The following is a 21,239-nucleotide window of genomic DNA, read 5'->3' as shown; positions in this document are numbered from 1 at the left end:
AGGGTTCCGTAGTTTTCCGTATTTTTCTCAAAAACTACTGAACCTATTAAGTTCAAAACAATTTTCCTAGAAAGTTTTTATAAAGTTCTACTTTTGTGATTTTTTTCATATTTTTTAAACGTATGGTTCAAAAGTTAGAGGGGGGGGACGCACTTTTTTTTCCTTTAGGAGCGATTATTTCCGAAAATATTAATATTATCAAAAAACGATCTTAGTAAACCCTTATTCATTTTTAAATACCTATCCAACAATATATCACACGTTGGGGTTGGAATGAAAAAAAATATCAGCCCCCACTTTACATGTAGGGGGGGTACCCTAATAAAACATTTTTTCTATTTTTTATTTTTGCACTTTGTTGGCGTGATTGATATACATATTGGTACCAAATTTCAGCTTTCTAGTGCTTACGGTTACTGAGATTATCCGCGGACGGACGGACGGACGGACGGACGGACAGACAGACATGGCGAAACTATAAGGGTTCCTAGTTGACTACGGAACCCTAAAAAAGTGCCCCCACACTTTTTTTCCTTTAGGAGCGATTATTTCCGAAAATATTAATATTATCAAAAAACGATTTTAGTAAACCCTTATTCATTTTTAATACCTATCCAACAATATATCACACGTTGGGGTTGGAATAAAAAAAAATAAGTCCCCATGATGAGAGACGACAAAAAAGACGGGGTGTTATAAGTTTGACGTGTCTGTCTGTCTGTATGTCTGTCTGTTTGTCTGTCTGTGTGTGTGTCTGTCTGTGGCATCGTAGCTACCGAACGGATGAACCGATTTAGATTTAGTCTTTTTAGGGTTCCGTAGTCAACTAGGAACCCTTATACATAGTTTCGCCATGTCTGTCTGTCCGTCCGTCCGTCCGCGGATAATCTCAGTAACCGTTAGCACTAGAAAGCTGAAATTTGGTACTAATATGTATATCAATCACGCCAACAAAGTGCAAAAATAAAAATGGAAAAAAATGTTTTATTAGGGTACCCCCCCTACATGTAAAGTGGGGGCTGATATTTTTTTCATTCTAACCCCAACATGTGATATATTGTTGGATAGGTATTTAAAAATGAATAAGGGTTTACTAAGATCGTTTTTTGATAATATTAATATTTTTGGAAATAATCGCTCCTAAAGGAAAAAAAGTGCGTCCCCCCCCCCTCTAACTTTTGAACCATATGTTTAAAAAATATGAAAAAAATCACAAAAGTAGAACTTTATAAAGACTTTCTAGGAAAATTGTTTTGAACTTGATAGGTTCAGTAGTTTTTGAGAAAAATACGGAAAACTACGAAACCCTACACTGAGCGTGGCCCGACACGCTCTTGGCCGGTTTTTTTTAAATTTATTTAGAACACAAACAGTCGTAATATACATCATACATAGGTGTAGTACATGATGTACCTACAAAAAAAAACTGAAAGTAATACAAATACACCTGGAGGTTCATAAAATACATACGAAGTTAACCTAAACAGTAGGTAGTTATAAAACAGCGTAGTACATAGTATAATAAATACAACGTAGTTCAAAAATGAATACTACACGTAAGTACCTATTACGATTCAAAAAGCATCGATAAATACAGACATCGAAGAAAATTGTCTTTTTTAGGGTTCCGTAGTCAACTAGGAACCCTTATAGTTTCGCCATGTCTGTCTGTCCGTCCGTCCGTCCGTCCGCGAATAATCTCAGTAACCGTTAGCACTAGAAAGTTGAAATTTGGTACCAATATGTATATCAATCACGCCAACAAAGTGCAAAAATAAAAAATGAAAAAAAATGTTTTATTAGGGTACCCCCCCTACATGTAAAGTGGGGGCTGATATTTTTTTTAATTCCAACCCCAACGTGTGATATATTGTTGGATAGGTATTTAAAAATGAATAAGGGTTTACTAAGATCGTTTTTTGATAATATTAATATTTTCGGAAATAATCGCTCCTAAAGGAAAAAAAAGTGCGTCCCCCCCCTGTAACTTTTGAACCATATGTTTAAAAAATATGAAAAAAATCACAAAAGTAGAACTTTATAAAGACTTTCTAGGAAAATTGTTTTGAACTTGATGGGTTTAGTAGTTTTTGAGAAAAATACGAAAAACTACGGAACCCTACCCTGAGCGTGGCCCGACACGCTCTTGGCCGGTTTTTGTCTGAAAGCTGAGTTAGTCGGGAGTGTTCTTAGCCATGTTTCATGAAAATCGGTCCACTATGTCGCGGTCGGGGGTTTTTCAAAATTTTAATGTGTCCTAAAGCATCCTTATTACGAATCTTCGTCAATTTCGCGCACTCTTTTGTCCCTTTAAAGCGTTTAATTCTGTACCCACTTGGACACGCCCTTGGCGTTCGCTTGAAATCTGAATTCTTTTTTCCTATTATTGTGGTCGTCGTCTGTTCCATTTCATTACGATATTTGTTCTTTTTTACGCATATTTTAGTGTGTGCGTCCAAAAGCACTGGTCTGTATCCGCCAGGGCAGCCTCTATTTGCAATTATTGAGCGGATTTTTCTTATAAAAGCGGTTTTCGTGTCTTTCATTTTGTCTCCTGTAAAGAGATAATTTATAAAAATCTATTAATGATAATTATAAGGTACAGCGGGGCAAATCTCGACTGGGGGACAATTGTAACTGATCCATTTTTTCCATTATTACACTATGATGTTGAGTTCTACATGCATTCACTGAACGCGCCTACCATATATAACCGGTGGACACTCTATTTGATAAAACATCGAAAGAATAGACCAGTTACATTTGCCCCCTACTCGAGATTTGCCCTGCTGTACCTAATAATTAAGTGACATTGTTAATTTTTAGAATAGGTATTTAAGCACTATCTTGTGAGCGTTTTGGGATCACCTGTAAGCCCGCAAGAGTTGTATTCAATCAATAAATAATAATAATAAATAAATAAATATTATAGGACATTTTTACACAGATTGACTGAGTCCCACGGTAAGCTCAATAAATCAATAGAGTTACATCATAGTATGTAAAATCTTTATCTTTATCATAATTAAAAGTAATTCATTCATTCACACCTTTAAACAATAAATAAAATTGTTATTAATTTATTTAACCTGTAAGCACAAAAGAAAAATCTTATAATACAAAAAGGCGGACTTAATGCTTTAAAGCATTCCCTACTAGTCAACTTGCGATTTAAATCAACACAAGTTGCGAATTTCCTTTTTGCACGTGTATTGTTCGTTTTTCAGTATATATGGCCCTTTGAAGTTTCCACGTAGGCACATTATAAGTAACTCTTCTCGCACTAGTGCGTTAAAGTAGCGCCATATGTACTGAACAAAAAAACGGACAATTGATCACTATAGTTACTATGTATTCTAGACTGATTGCATCGTAATTGATAATGTATAGGGGAAACCGGAGCCAGTTGACTATAGAAGTAGGTTGACTAACTGTAAAAAAATTGAGCCAAAAGTCAAACTTGAGACAACCAGTGAGGTACGAAAGTCCGTCACCACCCCCGCTCAGTCACCGGTGAGCCTCTCGTACCTCTTATCGTGTCACTGTTTGGCTCAATTTTTAGGGTTCCGTACCTCAAAAGGAAAAAACGGAACCCTTATAGGATCACTTTGTTGTCCGTCTGTCCGTCCGTCCGTCCGTCTGTCAAGACCCTTTTTCTCAGGAACGCGTGGAGGTATGAAGCTGAAATTTATATCAATTACTCAGGTCTACTGTCCCTTGAAGCTGTGAAAAAATCAAACTTCTAAGCCAACGCAATCAAAAGATACAGCCGTTTATGCCGCAAATTTTCGACACTTGCAAGGGAATCAAAACCTTCCCGCTGCTTCCCGTGAACTCAGAATCTTGAAATTTGGTACGAAGCAACGTCTTATAGCAAAGATAAAGGAAAAATTACGAAAACCATAAATTTTTAGTTACATCACATAATATATTGTGGAGTGCAGGACTGCGCTCGTTGACCGGCGTAGAAGCTTGTAGACGCGCTGACAGGAACCTCGTACCAATTACCATGCTACCAATACCAAGGCTACCAGGGTTACCAGGGCTACCAGGGTTAGTAAGGTAAAGACATGTTAAGATGTTATGCTCGTGAGCGTAGTGAGCGGAATGAGGGAGCGGAGGCGGCGTGGGTGCTTATGTAACAGCGCGCCCCTCCATGCCGTGTAGCTCCGCCTCTTTCACTTCGCGCGCTACACATCGCGAATGTATTTATTAATCCAAATAACCAATCATGATACAGTGTTAGTTTTTATGATTAACTTATTCTATATTATTAAAATTAGTAGCATGCAAGGGTAGTTTTATTAGTACATGCTAAGACACACAAAAGACAATACAACAGGCACAAAAATACAACACAAAAGCAAATAAAACACGACAAAGAATAAAAATAGAGACATAACTTAACCTATATGCGACAATCTCCCCGCGTGTGCTAACACCGTCTGAGTGGACAGAGCATATGGGAATAAGCCTGGAAACTGGGCGACGTACTTCTCCTGCGCGGGTACGAACTATGGCTACTCTTACGTGGCCATCAGGGCCGGGAAAGAGTTGTGTGATTACACCTCTAGGCCAAGTTCCGCGGGGCATAGAGCCGTCGGCCACTATCACTATGTCTCCTTCGTGTAGCTTGTGCACCTGCTGATGAGCGCTCGACCGAGGGAGTAAGCTGGGCCGGTATTCCTTTATCCAGCGCCTCCAAAAGTGATCGGCCAAGTTCTGAGCTGTTTTCCATGACGATAGGGTCAACACGGAGTCGGTGAACACGCCTAGCGGCGACAGGGCGCTCGAACGGCCGATGAGAAAGTGGTTCGGCGTCAGAGCTTCGTCGTCGAGGTCTGGGTTCACTGGCGTCAGCGGTCTCGAGTTGACTATATGCTCGGCTTCTAGCAACAGCGTGTGCAGAACTTCTTCATGAGGAGCTCTTTCATTCAGTGTCACTTTTAAAGCGGTCTTAACACTGCCCACCAGGCGCTCCCACGCGCCGCCTGCTGAGGGGTTTCCAGGTGGAATCTTCTTCCAGGTCATCTCGCGTTCGGACAGGAAGGGCTTCAGGCTGTCAGGCAGTGTTCTCTTAGCTTCCGCTAGTTCTCTCTCGGCGCCGTAAAAGTTAGTGGCGTTGTCCGAGTACAGAACTGTAGGCGCGCCGCGTCGAGCTATCATTCTTCTTAGTGATAGTATCATGGAGGATGCCGATAAGGAGGCGGCAAGCTCTAGATGTACAGCTCGAGTTGTGAGGCAAGTGAACAACACTCCCCATCTCTTTTCGCGGCGGCGGCCTATTGTAATATTCATCGGGCCGAACAAATCGACGGCGGCGGCAGTGAATGGCGGTTGATTCGCCTGGAGCCTCTCTGCTGGTAAGTCGCCTACGGGGACTTTGAGGGTAGTCCCTTTATAGGTCCGACACCATTGGCACTTGTTTGTAATATATCGTATTGTGCCGCGCAGCCCGATAATATAATATCTCTGTTTCAGCTCGTTAATGACGGTTGAGTGGTTGCCGTGATTGTACAGAGCGTGAAAATGATATATCAGCAAATTCGTGAAATCTTCCTTCGCGTGCAGCACTGGGATGTGGACGTCTTTGTCGATCCTCGCGTTCAGAGTGATGATCCCGTTTTTATCCAGCTTCACAGCGACCTTGTGCAGCGGTGATTTCTTAGGTAGCGCGCGCCCAGTTTCCAGCAACTTAATTTCCTCCGGGAATGACGCGTGCTGACTCCGACGAATGAGCAATATCTCCGCCAGTCTGATATGTTCATTGTTCATTTCTGTTTCCGTTTTCTTTTTGAGCAATAAGGCTTTGAAAGCCTCAGCGGCAACCAGAACGAGAGCAGTGACTCTAACTAAACGTTTAAAACGCGGAAACCTATTTATATCTGGTAGGTAGTCGAACGTTTTCCTAGTAACGCCTAGCGAGCAAACTACTTTCGCTGCGCGCTCTTCGCCCGTGTCTGCGACGGGCGCGAGCGTTTTTTCTACCGGCCAATAAGACTCGCTTTTCCGTATGAATTCTGGCCCAACGAACCACCGGTGGTCGGCCCCAAAATGCGCCGGGACGCCCCGAGTGGCGTCGTCCGCTACGTTAGCGGCACTAGGCACCCATCGCCAGTTAGCGGGGGTGGTAGTGTTTTCTATCTCAGCTAACCTATGAGCGACGTACGTCTTATATTTACGCGGGTCTGAGCGAATCCAAGCGAGTGCCGTCTTCGAGTCTGACCAAAAATATTTTTCCTTAATTACGTAGTCCGACTCTTTTATTATCGTATCTGCTAGACGCGTGGCTAGCACACAGCTCTGTAATTCCATTCGTGGAATGCTAACTACGCGAAGAGGCGCGACGCGGGCCTTTGCGGCTACTAACGCGGACGTACGCTCTCCCTCGGGCGTTATGCTAACCAGATACACGGCCGCGGCGTATATTTTTTCACTAGCGTCGCAAAATACATGCATGTGCGCTTCGCGGTTGTACGCGGGTACGTGTCTAGGAATTTCGAGCTGTTTTAACTGCTGTACGTTTTCTATAAACGAACGCCAGGCGGGCGCGAGCGTAACGGGAATGGGCGTGTCCCAACCGATCCCAGTGCGCCATATCTCTTGCATTAACGCTTTACCTAGCACTGATATGGGGCTAATGTAACCTATGGGGTCGAATATGGACATCGCACTACTCGTGACCTGCCTTTTTGTGGGTAATTCGCGGCCGTCGAGTACGTTTTCGGGTGTGTTCCTAAAATTCACGTTAAACCCTAACGTATCGCGTTTATGATTCCACTTTAAGCCTAGCGTGCGTTCGCTATCGCTAGCGCCTATGACCGTAGTCTCCTCCTTACTGTTGACTACGTCCGCGATTACCTCCGGATGATTCGACGCGAAACCTCGAAGTTCAAACGACGCGCGCATGTTCAGTTCGTAAACATCGTTCACAACGCGCCTAGCTTCCTGTTCGCTCATGTCGAGTGCTATCAACATGTCATCCATATACGTATTTTTGATCGTTTTCTCCGCAGCGATCGGAAACTCTGCACTATGTTCTTTCGCGTTTTCGTTTTTTACATACAGCGCGGTGGTAGGTGACGACGCTGAGCCGAATATTAGCCTTTTCATTCTATATTCCTGCGGCGGTCCGTCGCGGTCCTCCCCCCTAAAAACGAAACGTAAAGCGTCCCGATCCTGTTCCATAATCTCGATCTGGAGAAACATTTCTTTAACGTCCGCTATTACCGCGATTTTTCCCTCGCGGAAGCGAACCAATACTCCGAATAGCGACTCTAACAAGTCTGGCCCGGCCAGTAACGCGCTATTTAATGACCTGCCGTAGGCCATAGCCGCTGCGTCCCAAACTAGACGCATTTTTCCACGTTGCGGATGAAAAACCGGGAAATGCGCGAGATACCATGCCCGGGGCGAGTCGGGGGGCGGGGGCGAGTCCATTTTCTCCGCGTAGCCTTTCTCTAGCAAATTGTTCATGTGCTTCGAATACTCGGCTTTAAGATTCGCGTCGCGGTCTAATTTTCGTTCTAAACTATATAACCGTTTTAACGCCTGCGCGCGATTGTCTGGGAGAGTTTCGTCATCGCTCCGCCATAATAGTCCCGCTCGATACCTATTCTCCCCGGTATCTTTTCGCACGTTGCCCTTAAAATATCTAACGCGCGTTGATCCGGGTCGGCCCTAGGCAGCTGCTTTGACACGCCTAACGCCTCGATATCGAAATGCTGCTTCATTAATTCGACGGCTTCGTCGTCCGCGGTCTTAGGCCTAGCGTGCCCTACGAAATGTACCGCGGCGCGGGTCGTCTTATCTGGTCCGTGCAAAACCCAGCCTAATCGCGTGAGACTAGCTACGGGAAGATGTGGCGGTCCGCTAATAATCTGCCGCGTGATAATTAGATGCCAATTATCCTGTCCTATCAAAATAGTAGGCTTCGCGGGCGGATACCACAGCTCGTCTGCGATTTCCTTCAAGTGATCGCACTTGTCGACCGTACTACGCGGAACACATTGCACGCCTACTCCGAACGTACTAATCGTAACGGCCTCCATGATTTCCATATGACGACTACAAAAGCCTCGAATAGCGACCTGCATAGTATACGAATCTTGATCGCTCACTACACCGCCTACGCCCGTGATGTCGAGAGGTTGACCTCTGACCCGTGGTGCGATTTTATCAGCGGTTTCGTGTAAAATTAACGTCATTTCCGCGCCTTCGTCTAGTAGCGCGAGGGTTTGCACTGTGCCTAACGGCCCAGATACCTCTACAGGAATGACTTTTAAATACGTGTGCGCGCACGAGATAGTATTAATTGCTCCCGTCCTATTACTACCGTTCGCGGGGGCGACCGCGCTCAGTCCGTGTAGTAACTTATGATGACCCGCTTCGCATTGGTTTACACCACACGCGACGTATTTGCATTTAACAGGTCGACGGTGAGTCAAGTCTAAACACCTAAAGCAGAGCTTCGAGCTCCTAACTAATTCCCAACGTTCTGCCACCGAGGCCGCGATAAGCTTAGGGCACGACACGTTTTTGTGCTCATTACTAGCGCATATAGCGCAAGCGTGACTTTGCGCGACGGAGGTGGAGTTGTACGTCTTAGGCTTCGATGAAGCGAGCACGGGTTTTTTTTTATGTTCGCGGTGCTTCACTTGAGCTACTATAGGCGGATTTACTTTAGCATGACTTTTTCTATCGTACGTACGCGGACGTGCGTCGCGAGATTCTTCCGAACCGGTACTGATATCGCGCGTGTATTCGGGGGCTCGACGCCCAGATGCCCTAGGCTCGTGCTCATATAAAACCGTATGCACGGCGGTTCTCAGTTTATGCGTCGGTTTACGGATAATGCGCTTCGCGGCTATGCTAATCTCGTTTAAAAACTCAGAGACCGCGACGAGGTCTGGGGAACTGGGATTAGCACGTCTGTATTTCGACCACTCATATCGCACTATTAAATTTAATTTGTCAACTATTTTATTGACCAATTCCGGCGCGTGTAGATACTTGTCCTGCCCGAGTGATTTTATTGTAGCCACGGCGTTTGCTACGTGCGCGGCGAACGACGCAATGTTACTATTGTCTTCTGCCAAACGTGGCATACGTTTAACACTATGCAATTCGGTTAACACTATTTCGTCCGGATCGCCGAACTGACGCTCTAACGCGTCCATTATCACTCGCGGGTCTTGAACAGTATACATAATCGATTTCACGGCCGTTCGTGCGTCTCCTTTGAGAGCACGCCTAATCCTACTCACGTTGTTTACGTCACTGAACATAGGCGAAGTGTCGTTGAATTCCGCGCGGAAAGCTATCCATTCTGTTACGTTGCCGTCGAAGCTAGGCAACTCAGGAGGTTTGTGGACTATCGGCGCGAAATGACTACCGTACGGTTTAGGACGCTCGGGCTTAACTTCAATTTTGCTAGTCGGCGCGGGAATGACATTTTCGGTTTTCGCGAGCTCCGTATGCCTAGCCTGTCGTTCTACCCAACTCTTGGTGCGCTCGTGAGCAGCCGACGAAACGCTCGCACAGTCAGATTGCGCTTCACATTGCGCAATCTGCAACTTAATCTGTGCGGTTTCGTTCTGCCTCTGAGCAACAACCAAGGCGGCTTTACGAACTTCGAGCTCGGCCATTAGAACTGCTAACTTACTATCCCTTTGCGACGCGGCGCAACTACCTTTCGCGGACGCGGCGCGACTACCTTTCGCGGACGCGGCGCGACTACCTTTCGCGGGCGCGGCGCGGCTTTTACTCGCGATTGGTTGCCCGACCAATGTGCCTTCACGACTCCTAACCGTGTGGTCGAATTCTACGGATTCGCTATCACTGACTACACGCTCTTCGTCTGGGTTGCCGCCGGTGCCTTTGCTCCACGTATTTGTCTCCGCCGAGGTGGTGAGACCCGACGACGGAGTCGGATTTGACGACGCGGGGGCAGCCGTGCCCGGTTTATTGCGGGGACGAAGGTTTCTTCCTGCTTCGGACATCTTTTTCTTCTCGTACTCTTGCTGTCTTCTTTTTAGCACACGCGGGGTCCCTAACTATCACTGACCTACCTATCGCCTATGTGCGGACGCTACAGAACGCAGCGTCGACACCCCTAAGCGTAGATCCCACGATGCGCCGAATCTCCCGTAATGGCGAGGTGCAATGCCTATTACGTTCGAAAGCGGCGTGATGACGTCACCATGTGACGCATGCAACTAAAGTTGCCAGGATACGTGAGCGGAGGACGAGCCTACAACGCAGCACGATCCGACCAGCAAGCTGGTAAAGGTAAGGTGAGGATACTGAGCCGAGGTGGGACAACCTCAAGGCGTCAGCGCGTACTTGTTTCTTTTTTCTGATCCGGCTCTCGAAGGACCACTGTGGAGTGCAGGACTGCGCTCGTTGACCGGCGTAGAAGCTTGTAGACGCGCTGACAGGAACCTCGTACCAATTACCATGCTACCAATACCAAGGCTACCAGGGTTACCAGGGCTACCAGGGTTAGTAAGGTAAAGACATGTTAAGATGTTATGCTCGTGAGCGTAGTGAGCGGAATGAGGGAGCGGAGGCGGCGTGGGTGCTTATGTAACAGCGCGCCCCTCCATGCCGTGTAGCTCCGCCCCTTTCACTTCGCGCGCTACACATCGCGAATGTATTTATTAATCCAAATAACCAATCATGATACAGTGTTAGTTTTTATGATTAACTTATTCTATATTATTAAAATTAGTAGCATGCAAGGGTAGTTTTATTAGTACATGCTAAGACACACAAAAGACAATACAACAGGCACAAAAATACAACACAAAAGCAAATAAAACACGACAAAGAATAAAAATAGAGACATAACTTAACCTATATGCGACATATATATTTTTTTAATAATTTTAATGTTTGTACGGAACCCTCGGTGCGCGAGTCCGACTCGCACTTGGCCGGTTTTTTAATAGTTAGTCAAACTATCCCTATAGTCAACTAGCCCCGGTCTCCCCTACCGTACGTACCTTTACTTAGAAGACTTCCATCCGTCTCATAATTTCGTTGCCTGCTGTCACCATTACTTGTAATTGATCCAATGCCTCCTTGGTCGAAGTCTTTGTATACAGTTGTGCCAATATGTCCTTGGTCGACATAACCTTTTAAAGTTGTGCCGATGTGTCCTTGGTCGATATACCCTTTTAAAGTTGTGCCAATGTGTCCTCGGTCGACGTGTCCTTTTAAAGTTGTGCCAAAGTGTCCTTGGTCGACGTGACCTTTTAAACTTGTGCCAATGAGTTCTCGGTCGACGTCACTTTTTGAAGTTGTGCCAATGTGTCCTCGGTCGACGTATCCTTTTAAAGTTGTGCCAAAGTGTCCTTGGTCGACAGAACCATTTAAAGTTGTGCCAATGAGTCCTCGGTCGATATAACTTTTTTTTGTGCCAATGGTTGAGGAGCTTGTACCTACGTCAGAATCTATCGTAGCCCCAAATGCTATCCCCGCGTAAATGGTGATGATCAACACGAAAGGTAATGTTGGCTCCATCTGCAAAAACATAACAATATATAAAAACTCGCGCTGAAAGGGGTAGGCAGAACACACATGAAACTGATCAGTTCAAGCTAATGACATAAACTCCGTATAGACAGATAAAGCGGTCCTGGGTTCGAATCCCAGTAAGGGCATTTATTTATATGATGAGCACAGATATTTGTTCCTGAGTCATGGATGTTTTCTATGTATATAAGTATGTATTTATTAACCGACTTCAAAAAAGGAGGAGGTTCTCAATTCGACTGAATGTTTTTTTTTTTTTGTATGTATGTTACTTGATACCTCCGAGAAGCGTGGACCGATTTTCAAAATTTTTTTTTTTTGATCGAACGGGTATAACCCCGAGATGGTCCCATTGGCACCAAGTCGGGGTCTGATGATGGGATCTTGGAGAAATCGAGGGAACTCTTCAAATGTTATAGGCACATGTAATGTTTTTAGTGTATTTTTCAAAGGTACACCAGTATTTACGCCTGATGGTAATAATTTTATGTGGCTGAGCTGATGATGGAAGGTCAACTCCTCAATGGTTAGGAGTTAAAGGATAATTCTTTCACTACTGTACATATATTCGGACTGATACATATAATATCACTAGGAACCACTAAAAATCAACAAATAAATTAACTTTTTAACAAAAAATAAAACCGCCTTCAAAAAAAGCGTGTTACAAAACACGGAGAAACTAAAAAGCCAAAAATAATAAACCATCGAATTCAGATTTCTTATCGGATTTCAATAATCTAAACATCCAAATTATAAACAAATCAATTATTTTTGGAGTCGGGGCCAGCCTGCGTATGGTTGGGTGGGGCAAACAGGAAATAGCAAGGCGACGAACAGGTCTGTTATCCCGCCGACAAGTTATCCCGCCATCGCCGACGAGGTCTGCCGGATCCTCGATTTGACTCGAGGGGCTCCCACTGCGTGGTAGTCTTGGCCCATAAGTCATCCGGCGTGCGACAGACGTGGCCAGCCCAGTCCCACTTTAACTTGGCCGCTTTCCGAGCTACATCAATTATCTGATTTTTGATTAATATTTATTTATTTAAGTAGCCTCAAAAACTTAAAGCCGGTAGTTGGTATATCCTAAGAAATTATTACTACCTACAATAAACATTATTAAGTCTGCAGAAACCACATACTACTTATTATTACAAACTATAGTTAGGTACCTATTTCTTTACATGTTTCCTGAATGAGTCAAATTGTAAATAACCCGCGTACCTAGTAACTGATATTTTATACACTTTTTGTATGTCTTTCCCATCACGGAACAATGGTATTCCGGACCTTTGGGAGGCGTGCGCGGGGCCGAAGCCAACACGTAGAGGCCCTTTCGACACTTTAATGAAATGTAAGGGGTACACCGAGCGGATGTTGCCCTTACCCGTATCATGGGACACACGCAGAGGCAACACCCGCCAGGGTGTAAGGACTATTTGAGAGTTAATGGAATCCTAAATGAACTGGTCTATTTTGATGAAAGTGATGGACTAAATACTGGGCTATGGATAAAAAACCGGACGCCTGCCTAATAAAACGGTATCCAATTTTATTTCCGGCAGACGGTGACTCGTCCCCACAAGATGGGCCCCCACAAAAAGCGACATCCAAGATGGCTCAAGGGCAACACCGGTGTGAGAACTCAAGGGTGTCGAGAGGTGTACACCGCTTTCTGCCCAGTGGCTGTGAAGCCACTGCACCAACTCGCGTCTTATGCAAATTTTCACTTCCACCCCTGGGGCATGTAGCCCTAACGACTCCACTCTGGACGGCCAGCCAAGGCAAGCCAGAGGTAGAGAGTACTGTCCCACCCACCCGCCTTACGGGTAACAGAACTCCCCAGGAGCACTCGGGTACGTGGGGTCGCTGTTCCCCAACAGCTCGCCACAAGCTGCCCTGCGTTGACTAATTATTATGTTTGTAATTATATATATTTTCCCCTCACTAGCTCGGAAACACGTGTTTTGTCCTTTAATACCAGCGGGTAAAAACGCATTTTATCCACTAGTGGGTAAAGTTATTTGACCTTGAATAAAGTCAAATTAACTGATTTAAAATTGCTAAAAGTAGGTGAATCTAGTAATAAAGATGATTTACCACCTGTGGAACTACTGGAAGCAGTGATATACGCATTCTTTGCGTTGTAGTTTCCTCGCTATAGTGAGGGGAAAAGTTTTGTGTTACACTCGGGTGCAAATGTATTTTACTTCTCGTGTGTTAAAAAACTCGCAAGTTCAGGATTCTATTCACGAACCACTCGCTTCGCTCGTGGTTTAACTATAGAATCCTCTTACTTGCTCGTTTTTCAGTTCCACACTCGGCGTTAAAATACAACTTTGCCCCCTTGTATAACAAATAACTATTGTTAACCTCCGACGCAAAAACGACGGGGTGTTATTTATTTTATTTTTTTATTTATTTATTGATTCAAAAAATTTACACAGCATTACAGCGGACTAATACACTGTGAAATTGATAACAGACAGTATTTATACAACTAGGTACATAATACAATCTAAAAAGGTAAAAAAAAAGAAAAACACAGATAAACTAATACAAGACAGAAGATTCACGTTTATCCATCATCTCACAAAACCTCATACATTCTTTACACAGATCCAACCAACCACTTGCAAATACATCACATTCCGGTGCTGATGCGAGTAGCGCATTAATATACCGTAGAGCGCGGACAAGTGGTGATTGGCCATGGGATACAGTACGGGTTTTAGGCACAGCTAAAAGTTGACTACTTCGTGGTCTGAAATTAAATTGAGCCTTAGCTATAGATGGAACGAACAGGCGTACAACCTGTGCAACCAATTCCGGGCAGTCCGAGTTTCCTCGTAAGACATTACACGCAGTAGTCAAGAGTCCATAGTTGCGCCTTACCTCTAAGGAATTAAACCCTAAATACTCCAAGTAGGAATATTGATGGGTACAAATATGGGTAATAACCGTATTCCTTCTTGTATAAAAATGTTATAAGTTTGACGTCTGCCTGTGTGTGTGTGTGTGTCTGTCTGTCTGTCTTTCTGTCTGTCTGTCTGTGTGTGTGTCTGTCTGTGGCATCGTAGCTCCTGAACCGATTTAGATTTGTTTTTTTTTTGTTTGAAAGCTGAGTTAGTCGGGAGTGTTCTTAGCCATGTTTTATGAAAATCGGTCCACTATGTCGCGGTCGGGGGGTTTTCCAAATTTTTTTGTGGTTTGTTTATTACCTACACTACAGTGCTATACAAAGACCTATATAACTTCGTAAAGACCGATAAAGTCTAAGAAAAAAACGTACCCCAAAACCATACAGAAAAAGGTACGGTGAGCTAGATGGCGATACACCTTTGGGGTACGCTCGGCTAGATGGCGCTAATATTAATATTTGACATTTTAACACATATCAAGCTAAGAATTTGGGCTAAATTGTCAAAACTGAGGTTCAAAAGTTTTAAGCTTGTGTCGAGAGATGGCAGTCTATGCACTGTGATTACACATTTTACTTTGACAGTCATTCTCTATAATACTCGATCCTCTTTGGTGCTATATAAAGAAAATAAAGGAGCAGCCAAGAATAGGTACATCACATTTGTGACTATTGATATACACTATGAAATTTCATAAATGAAACGTTAGAAATGTAATATTTAGTAGGATTATCATTATACTTATTGAAAATTAATCGAACCTATTTAATTATGAATTATTATTTATTCGTTTCTTTCTTTCACGCATCTCGGTCTATGGCAATGTTTGAATATTATCACAGAGTATATAATAGTACAAGTACAGAAGGCTCACTCCTTTGATATTCACAAAATGCCGCCATTCTAAATTCTTACCTACATTTTGAAAAAACCCCCGACCGCGACATAGTAGACCGATTTTCATGAAACATGGCTAAGAACAATCCCGACTAACTCAGCTTTCAGACAAAAAAAAACTAAATCTAAATCGGTTCATCCGTTCGGGAACTACGATGCCACAGACAGACACACACACACACACACACAGTACACACACACAGACAGACAGACAAACAGACAGACAGACACGTCAAACTTATAACACCCCGTCGTTTTTGCGTCGGGGGTTAAAAATATAACACATACCTTAAAGGATCGGCGAACACCCCACAACGTTGTAATCAAAGTTACACACTGAAAGTCACTGATTTTTTTATATCAAATTGAAAAAATGACAGTATGTCGCAAACACAGTAATCTCAAATTGTTGCTAATTAATTTTATTTTTTAATTGTGATTTATCTTCTTGTGTTTGGACCTCATGTTGTCTCAAATAAACGGATTTATTATTACAACTCCGAGAGTCTGTTCAAGACAATGCCGGTAGTAAGACTGCCATATGAGTAAGACCCTCTCTAAGTATTTACATTGAGAACAGTCGTGTGATCTTACTGAGTACTACAAAACGCGCGTGGCGCCGCCGCGCCACTCTGACGCAAGCAATTAAATTAGTGAGCGATCCCGATCCCCTATTGTCTACACTTATTTATTAATTTGAAGTTCGTGGACTCATAGGTATCAAAGACATAATTATGTAACTCCGTATAGACGGATAAGGTCTAAGAAAAAACGTACCTCAAAGCCATATAGAAAAAGGTATGGTGGCCTAGATGGCGTTACACCTTTGGGGAACGCTCGGCTAGATGGCGCTAATATTAATATTTGATATTTTAACACATATTTATCACGCTAAGAATATGGCCCAAATTGTCAAAACTGAGGTTCAAAAGTTTTAAGCTTGTGCCGAGAGATGGCAGTCTATGCACTGTGATTACACATTTTACTTTGACAGTAACTCTCTATAATACGTACTCTCGTGATTTACGGGCAGATTCTTTTCAGTTTTTTTTTTATATATATATTTTAAACCGTTAAAGTTACATATAATGTGTGTCTGGACAAAGTTTGTTGCGGATGCTATTTTTATACCTACGCGTTTGACAAAGCCTGCGCTGTGGATTTGGATGATGATTTGTATGTATCTTTTGAATATGAAATAAAATTTATATAATGTCTTGGAGAAGTTTAATCTCCATAAATGTCTCTATAATGTCAATATTGTGTTTGAAGGTACAAATAAGATTTTTTGCAAAAATTTCATTTTTGGCACAAGCTTCTGTCGCCGACTGCACCTTTCTTTCAACAGTCATCTACAGCTCTCCTAGACCGAGACTAAAAACCCCTTACTCGATGGGATACCGCGTTTCATGACAGAGTTCCTATGACCACCTTCCTGTTCCATCATCAGATCAGCTCCATGATACCATAATATTGCATTGTCACGTGATTTACATATGTGTGGAAAATTTCAGCTAAATCGGAAACCAGGAAGTGGGTCAAATTTAGCTTCTACGTTTTGATGCACACTATAGTATTTTATGCAACAGGCGTTTAAATGAGGTCAAAAAAGACAAGTGGCGTGGGTAACAATTTGAGGCGAAGCCGAAAATTGTTATTAAGACGCCACGAGTATTTTTTGACTCAGTTAAACACCGTTGCATACAATACTTTTTCTACGACCATGCACTTAGTTTTTAGTAGTTTTCTTGAATAACTTTCGTGAAATTCCCACTGTTTCCTGTGTTTTGACGCAAAGGTTTGCACTGTCAGCTCAAGCTCAGCTGCCCAAAGCCTTCCCGCGCACGCGCGCGGTGTCGTTATAACAATGCGTTGCCATGGTTACAGAGCCAAACAATGCGTTTTCAGTTTTTTCGATATTGCGCGCATGCGCGGAAAGCCAGTGGACGCTGGCTGTGGGGAATGGACTTTTATGTAGGGTTTTAAAGATCTATGCACGACCCTGTAAATTACGAATAACAGTTCAGGAGTAGAAAAACATACTAACAAGGCAAGTTGAATAAAAGCTTGTAATATAATAATAACTCATAATTTTCAAATTATTTATGCTCAATTTTCCCTTACAATATTTGTGTTTGACAACTAGTGGGTTAAGTAAGAGCATTAAATATCCGCTTTTGAGGCAATGCTGCTTGGCTAGATTGTTTCTTAGGCAAAGATCGAGCATGACTCCCCCCAAAAAAGGAAGGGAAGAGACCAACTCCATAGGTCAAATCCATGCAATGTTTTTGAGAACATTAGAATAAGAAAACAATTGTGGTTTAGAGATTTTAATTAAAGACATGTTATATCTACATACTAAATTAAATTAAGCTTTATTATATACATCATATCTACTCGTATATACGATAACTTTACAGTGCGACTTATAATTAAATTACATAACTATATTTCAAGAAGAAAATGTTCTGGAAAGGGGCTGTAGCATTTAATGATCAATACGCAAGAGCGATAGAGATAGATAGCTACGATAGAGATTCGAAACAATGTCTCGCACTAGGTAAATTTATTTATTTATGTATAATGTGAATTTCTTTATATATATTGTACTAATATGTATGTAGGTTTATTTATTGTATTTGTGTATGTTTATTTTATAATAGTATCGACTTGTATTTAATCATTACAATCTCATACTGGCTTTATAATCTTGTGCACCAAACTATCTCTGTTTTGCCCAATGGTTGACTGGTAGAGAATGCCTTAAGGCGTGAAGTCCGCCATTTGTACTTTTTATTGGTAATTTGTGCAATAAAGTTTACATAAATATTATCGTGAGCTTTTCGTGAGCGTTTTTGCATTCGGCTACGCACACTCACTGAGAGAAAAAACAACCAGTTCTCATGTTCGTTCAACAAGTTTTTTGGTTAAAATATATTTAAATCAACAAGTCGATTTTTTAAAAGCTTTTATGTTTGGCTGATCCAATCAAATATCTTTTAACAAGTTTTACCTTGTTGTTTATTAAAATACTTTTGTTTCAAACGGATAAACCCGCAACAAGTCGAACATGTTAAATTCACAACGCAAATTTCTCTCAGTGCTGAGATGGTTCTCACGAGTCGTGTCTCACAGGCAAATGTATCCAAGTGCCGTCTTTATAAATCCAGTTTTTGTCGCTCGGGTCCGGTGACAGCGGGCCGAATATCGACCGCTTGCCTCTCGAATGTTCTTCTGTTTCTGGTGCTGTGGGTTCCACTTCTGGCTGAGGCTGGGCTGGGGCGTCGGCCATTTTGTCTCTGAAAACGTTCAATATTGATTTACGTTCAGTCACCATCGGCAATCCATGCTAATATTATAAACAGGAAAGTGTTTGTTGGTCTGTCTTTCACGGCAAAACGGATCGACGAATCGACGTGATTTTTGAAGTGGAGATAGTTGAAGAGATGGAGAGTGACATAGGCTACTTTGTGTCTCTTTCTAACCCCCCCCACTTCCCTAACATGGGTGAATTGACGTTTAAATGATGTATCATAAAAATATATTAATTTGATTTAGTTTGATGTTTTACAGTTAATATTTTCCGTGTGATGAAAAAATGTTTGTTTCACTCGGTGGCAAAATTTGTGTGACCCACGTGCCTTGAAAACCTCACAACGTTCAAGATTCCACATTCTGCACCACTCGCTACGCTCGCGGTTCAATATTGGGATCTTTCGCTTGCTCGGGTATCAATTTTGGCACGTGCGGTTAAACAACAACTTTGCCTCCTTGTAAAACAAATAACTTTTAATGAATTCTTCTAAAAGTTTCAATTTAATCTAATTCATAAACTGTTAGAATTAACTTACTTACCAGATTCTGAATTCTCTCGTATAGTTCCAAAAAAGGGTTTTGCAATAGAAATTATTTCACACTTGAATTCACTTTAATAATAAATTTAATATGTGTTATATCCACAATATATCCCAACAATATAATTTTAATTAGCAAATCTCCGTACTTATATACCGTTATCCAATATAATAATAACTCTTTAGCTGACTACAGGTAAGCTTTATATCCTTACATTATGGTTTACAAACTGGTACTTGGCAGTGTTTCATGTATGGAACAATTTTGTGGTTTAAATTACGTGTGTAATTTTCCCCAGTCGTCATTCAGTGAAAATGGGGAATATTACGGCAATGATCTGCCGCCAGAGTTCAGCACTATCATAAACAGTCAGACCATAGACTATCTTAAACACCAGGGCCCGTAACTTTCATGCCGATGACAGTAATTTGACGTCACGCTGCATATATATGCGCGATTCTGTCAAATCAATGTTTGTCATGGAAACAACTTGTAATAAAACTATGGTATCCTTTTCGAGCACCCTAAAGAAAAGGATGCATATAGTTTTCTTTGTTCTTAACTTTACCGATGACAGTAATTTGACGTCACGCTGCATATAGGTTGATTCAAGAGTTTTATTTAATAATTAACCATTATTCATCAATAATTTTAATCATGACTTCAAAATAAAATGTATGTATAAAAAATAAACAAATTATTTAATTTACTTTTAACTTAGCTTAATAGAATAGCTTGCTTTTGAAGTCATTTGTACATGTTTAAATTGATTAATGAATAATAATTGATTAATTATTACTTGCGTATGTTTTACTCAACTACTGCGTGTATAATTTTATTTTATTTACCATTTTAACTTTACTTGAAATTAATTTGTCAGTAATGTTGGAAACTTCAGCCCAAGATTTATATAATCTTATTGTAAAACTTATTTGTAAATGGCTGTTTGTTCTCTAAATAAACTAAAAAAAAGCAGCGTGACGTCAAATTGATGTCATCGGCATGAAAGTTACGGTCCCTGTTAAACACAGTACAATAAAAAGTACTATAGTACACGTGGGATAGCGCCTCTTTCATATAGGATATATTTGGTCGCCATTGTGCGAGGTTTAATAAACAGTTTCAAACGCAACGAAACATCTTCAAAACGAATGTCAGTTGAAATTGGTGTTGGTTAATACTCAAGTCCTTTGAGTTGTCCACTTTAAGATTTATCTAAAATTTTCTTAGTCGAAACTTGAACCTCTTAACTAGTTTTTTTACATCTATGATCTTCTTTCTTCTTCTTTCCTAGTATGGTACTCGTCCCATTTATTCCTATAGCCAATCCATTTATCCTTATATGGATTGTATACCAATCTTGGTCAGTTCCTTTGTTAGCTTCAGGTTTATTACTTATTATATCTAGTTTTTCTCTAACAATTTTACCTGTCTCAGTTTCCAAGTTAACATCTGTTGTAGACACCTCTCTTTTCTCTTTATTTTTACGTTGCGTATTTATTTTATCATGGTACTCATCCCATGTATTGCCATATTCGTTCCATTTCTGTCTGTATGCGTTCCAATCTTGATCAGTTCCTTGAGATTTTTCATTTATTATACTCTGTTTCCCTTTTATTAGGTTTATACGTTCACTTTCCAAATTTTTATCTGTTGTAGATTCTTGTAAATCTCTTTTCTGCCTTTTGTTTTCTCCGCTTCTTGACTAGCGTGATAGGCATCCCATTTATTGTCATATATGATCCATTTCTGTCTATAAGCATTCCAAACTTGATGATTTCCACGATATTTCTCATCTATTATACGGTATTTTTCTGTTATTAAGTTCACACGATCCATTTCAAAGTTTATATCTGTTGTATGTTCTGGTAAATCTCTTTTCTGCCTTTCTTCTTTCTCCGCTTCTTTTCTAGTATGATACTCATCCCATTTCTTCCCATATTCTTTCCATTTTTGTCTATAGGCATTCCAATTTGGACTATTTCCATAAGGTCTCTCGTTTATTATACTTTGTTTCTCTCTCATTAA

General features: G+C 41.7%; 2 protein-coding genes across 2 annotated transcripts in view; one reads left to right on the top strand and one right to left on the bottom strand.

Moving 5' to 3' along the window:
* LOC125238948 (cAMP-regulated phosphoprotein 21-like) overlaps positions 1-21,239 on the top strand; it is a 129,111-nt gene that overhangs the window by 81,967 nt on the left and 25,905 nt on the right. The window lies entirely within an intron of this gene.
* LOC125238949 lies at positions 2,161-15,856 on the bottom strand. Its single transcript, XM_048146449.1, has 3 exons — positions 15,645-15,856; positions 11,007-11,526; positions 2,161-2,554 (listed from the first exon to the last, which is right to left on the bottom strand). The coding sequence occupies exons 2-3, from the start codon at positions 11,524-11,526 to the stop codon at positions 2,190-2,192; spliced, it is 885 nt and encodes a 294-aa protein (XP_048002406.1). The 5' UTR covers positions 15,645-15,856; the 3' UTR covers positions 2,161-2,189.

Source organism: Leguminivora glycinivorella, chromosome 24 (genome assembly GCF_023078275.1).
Source record: "Leguminivora glycinivorella isolate SPB_JAAS2020 chromosome 24, LegGlyc_1.1, whole genome shotgun sequence".
Classification (NCBI taxonomy): Eukaryota; Metazoa; Arthropoda; class Insecta; order Lepidoptera; family Tortricidae; genus Leguminivora; species Leguminivora glycinivorella.
Note: the sequence above shows the minus strand (reverse complement) of the source record. Positions and strands in the feature narration are given on the sequence as shown.

Coding starts and splice junctions, on each gene's coding strand:
- LOC125238949 (XM_048146449.1), bottom strand. CDS start 11,526: ATGGAGCCAACATTACCTTTCGTGTTGATCATCACCATTTACGCGGGG. Junction 2,555..11,006: donor TGGAAGTCTTCTAAGTAAAG/GTACGTACGGTA, acceptor ATCTCTTTACAG/GAGACAAAATGAAAGACACG.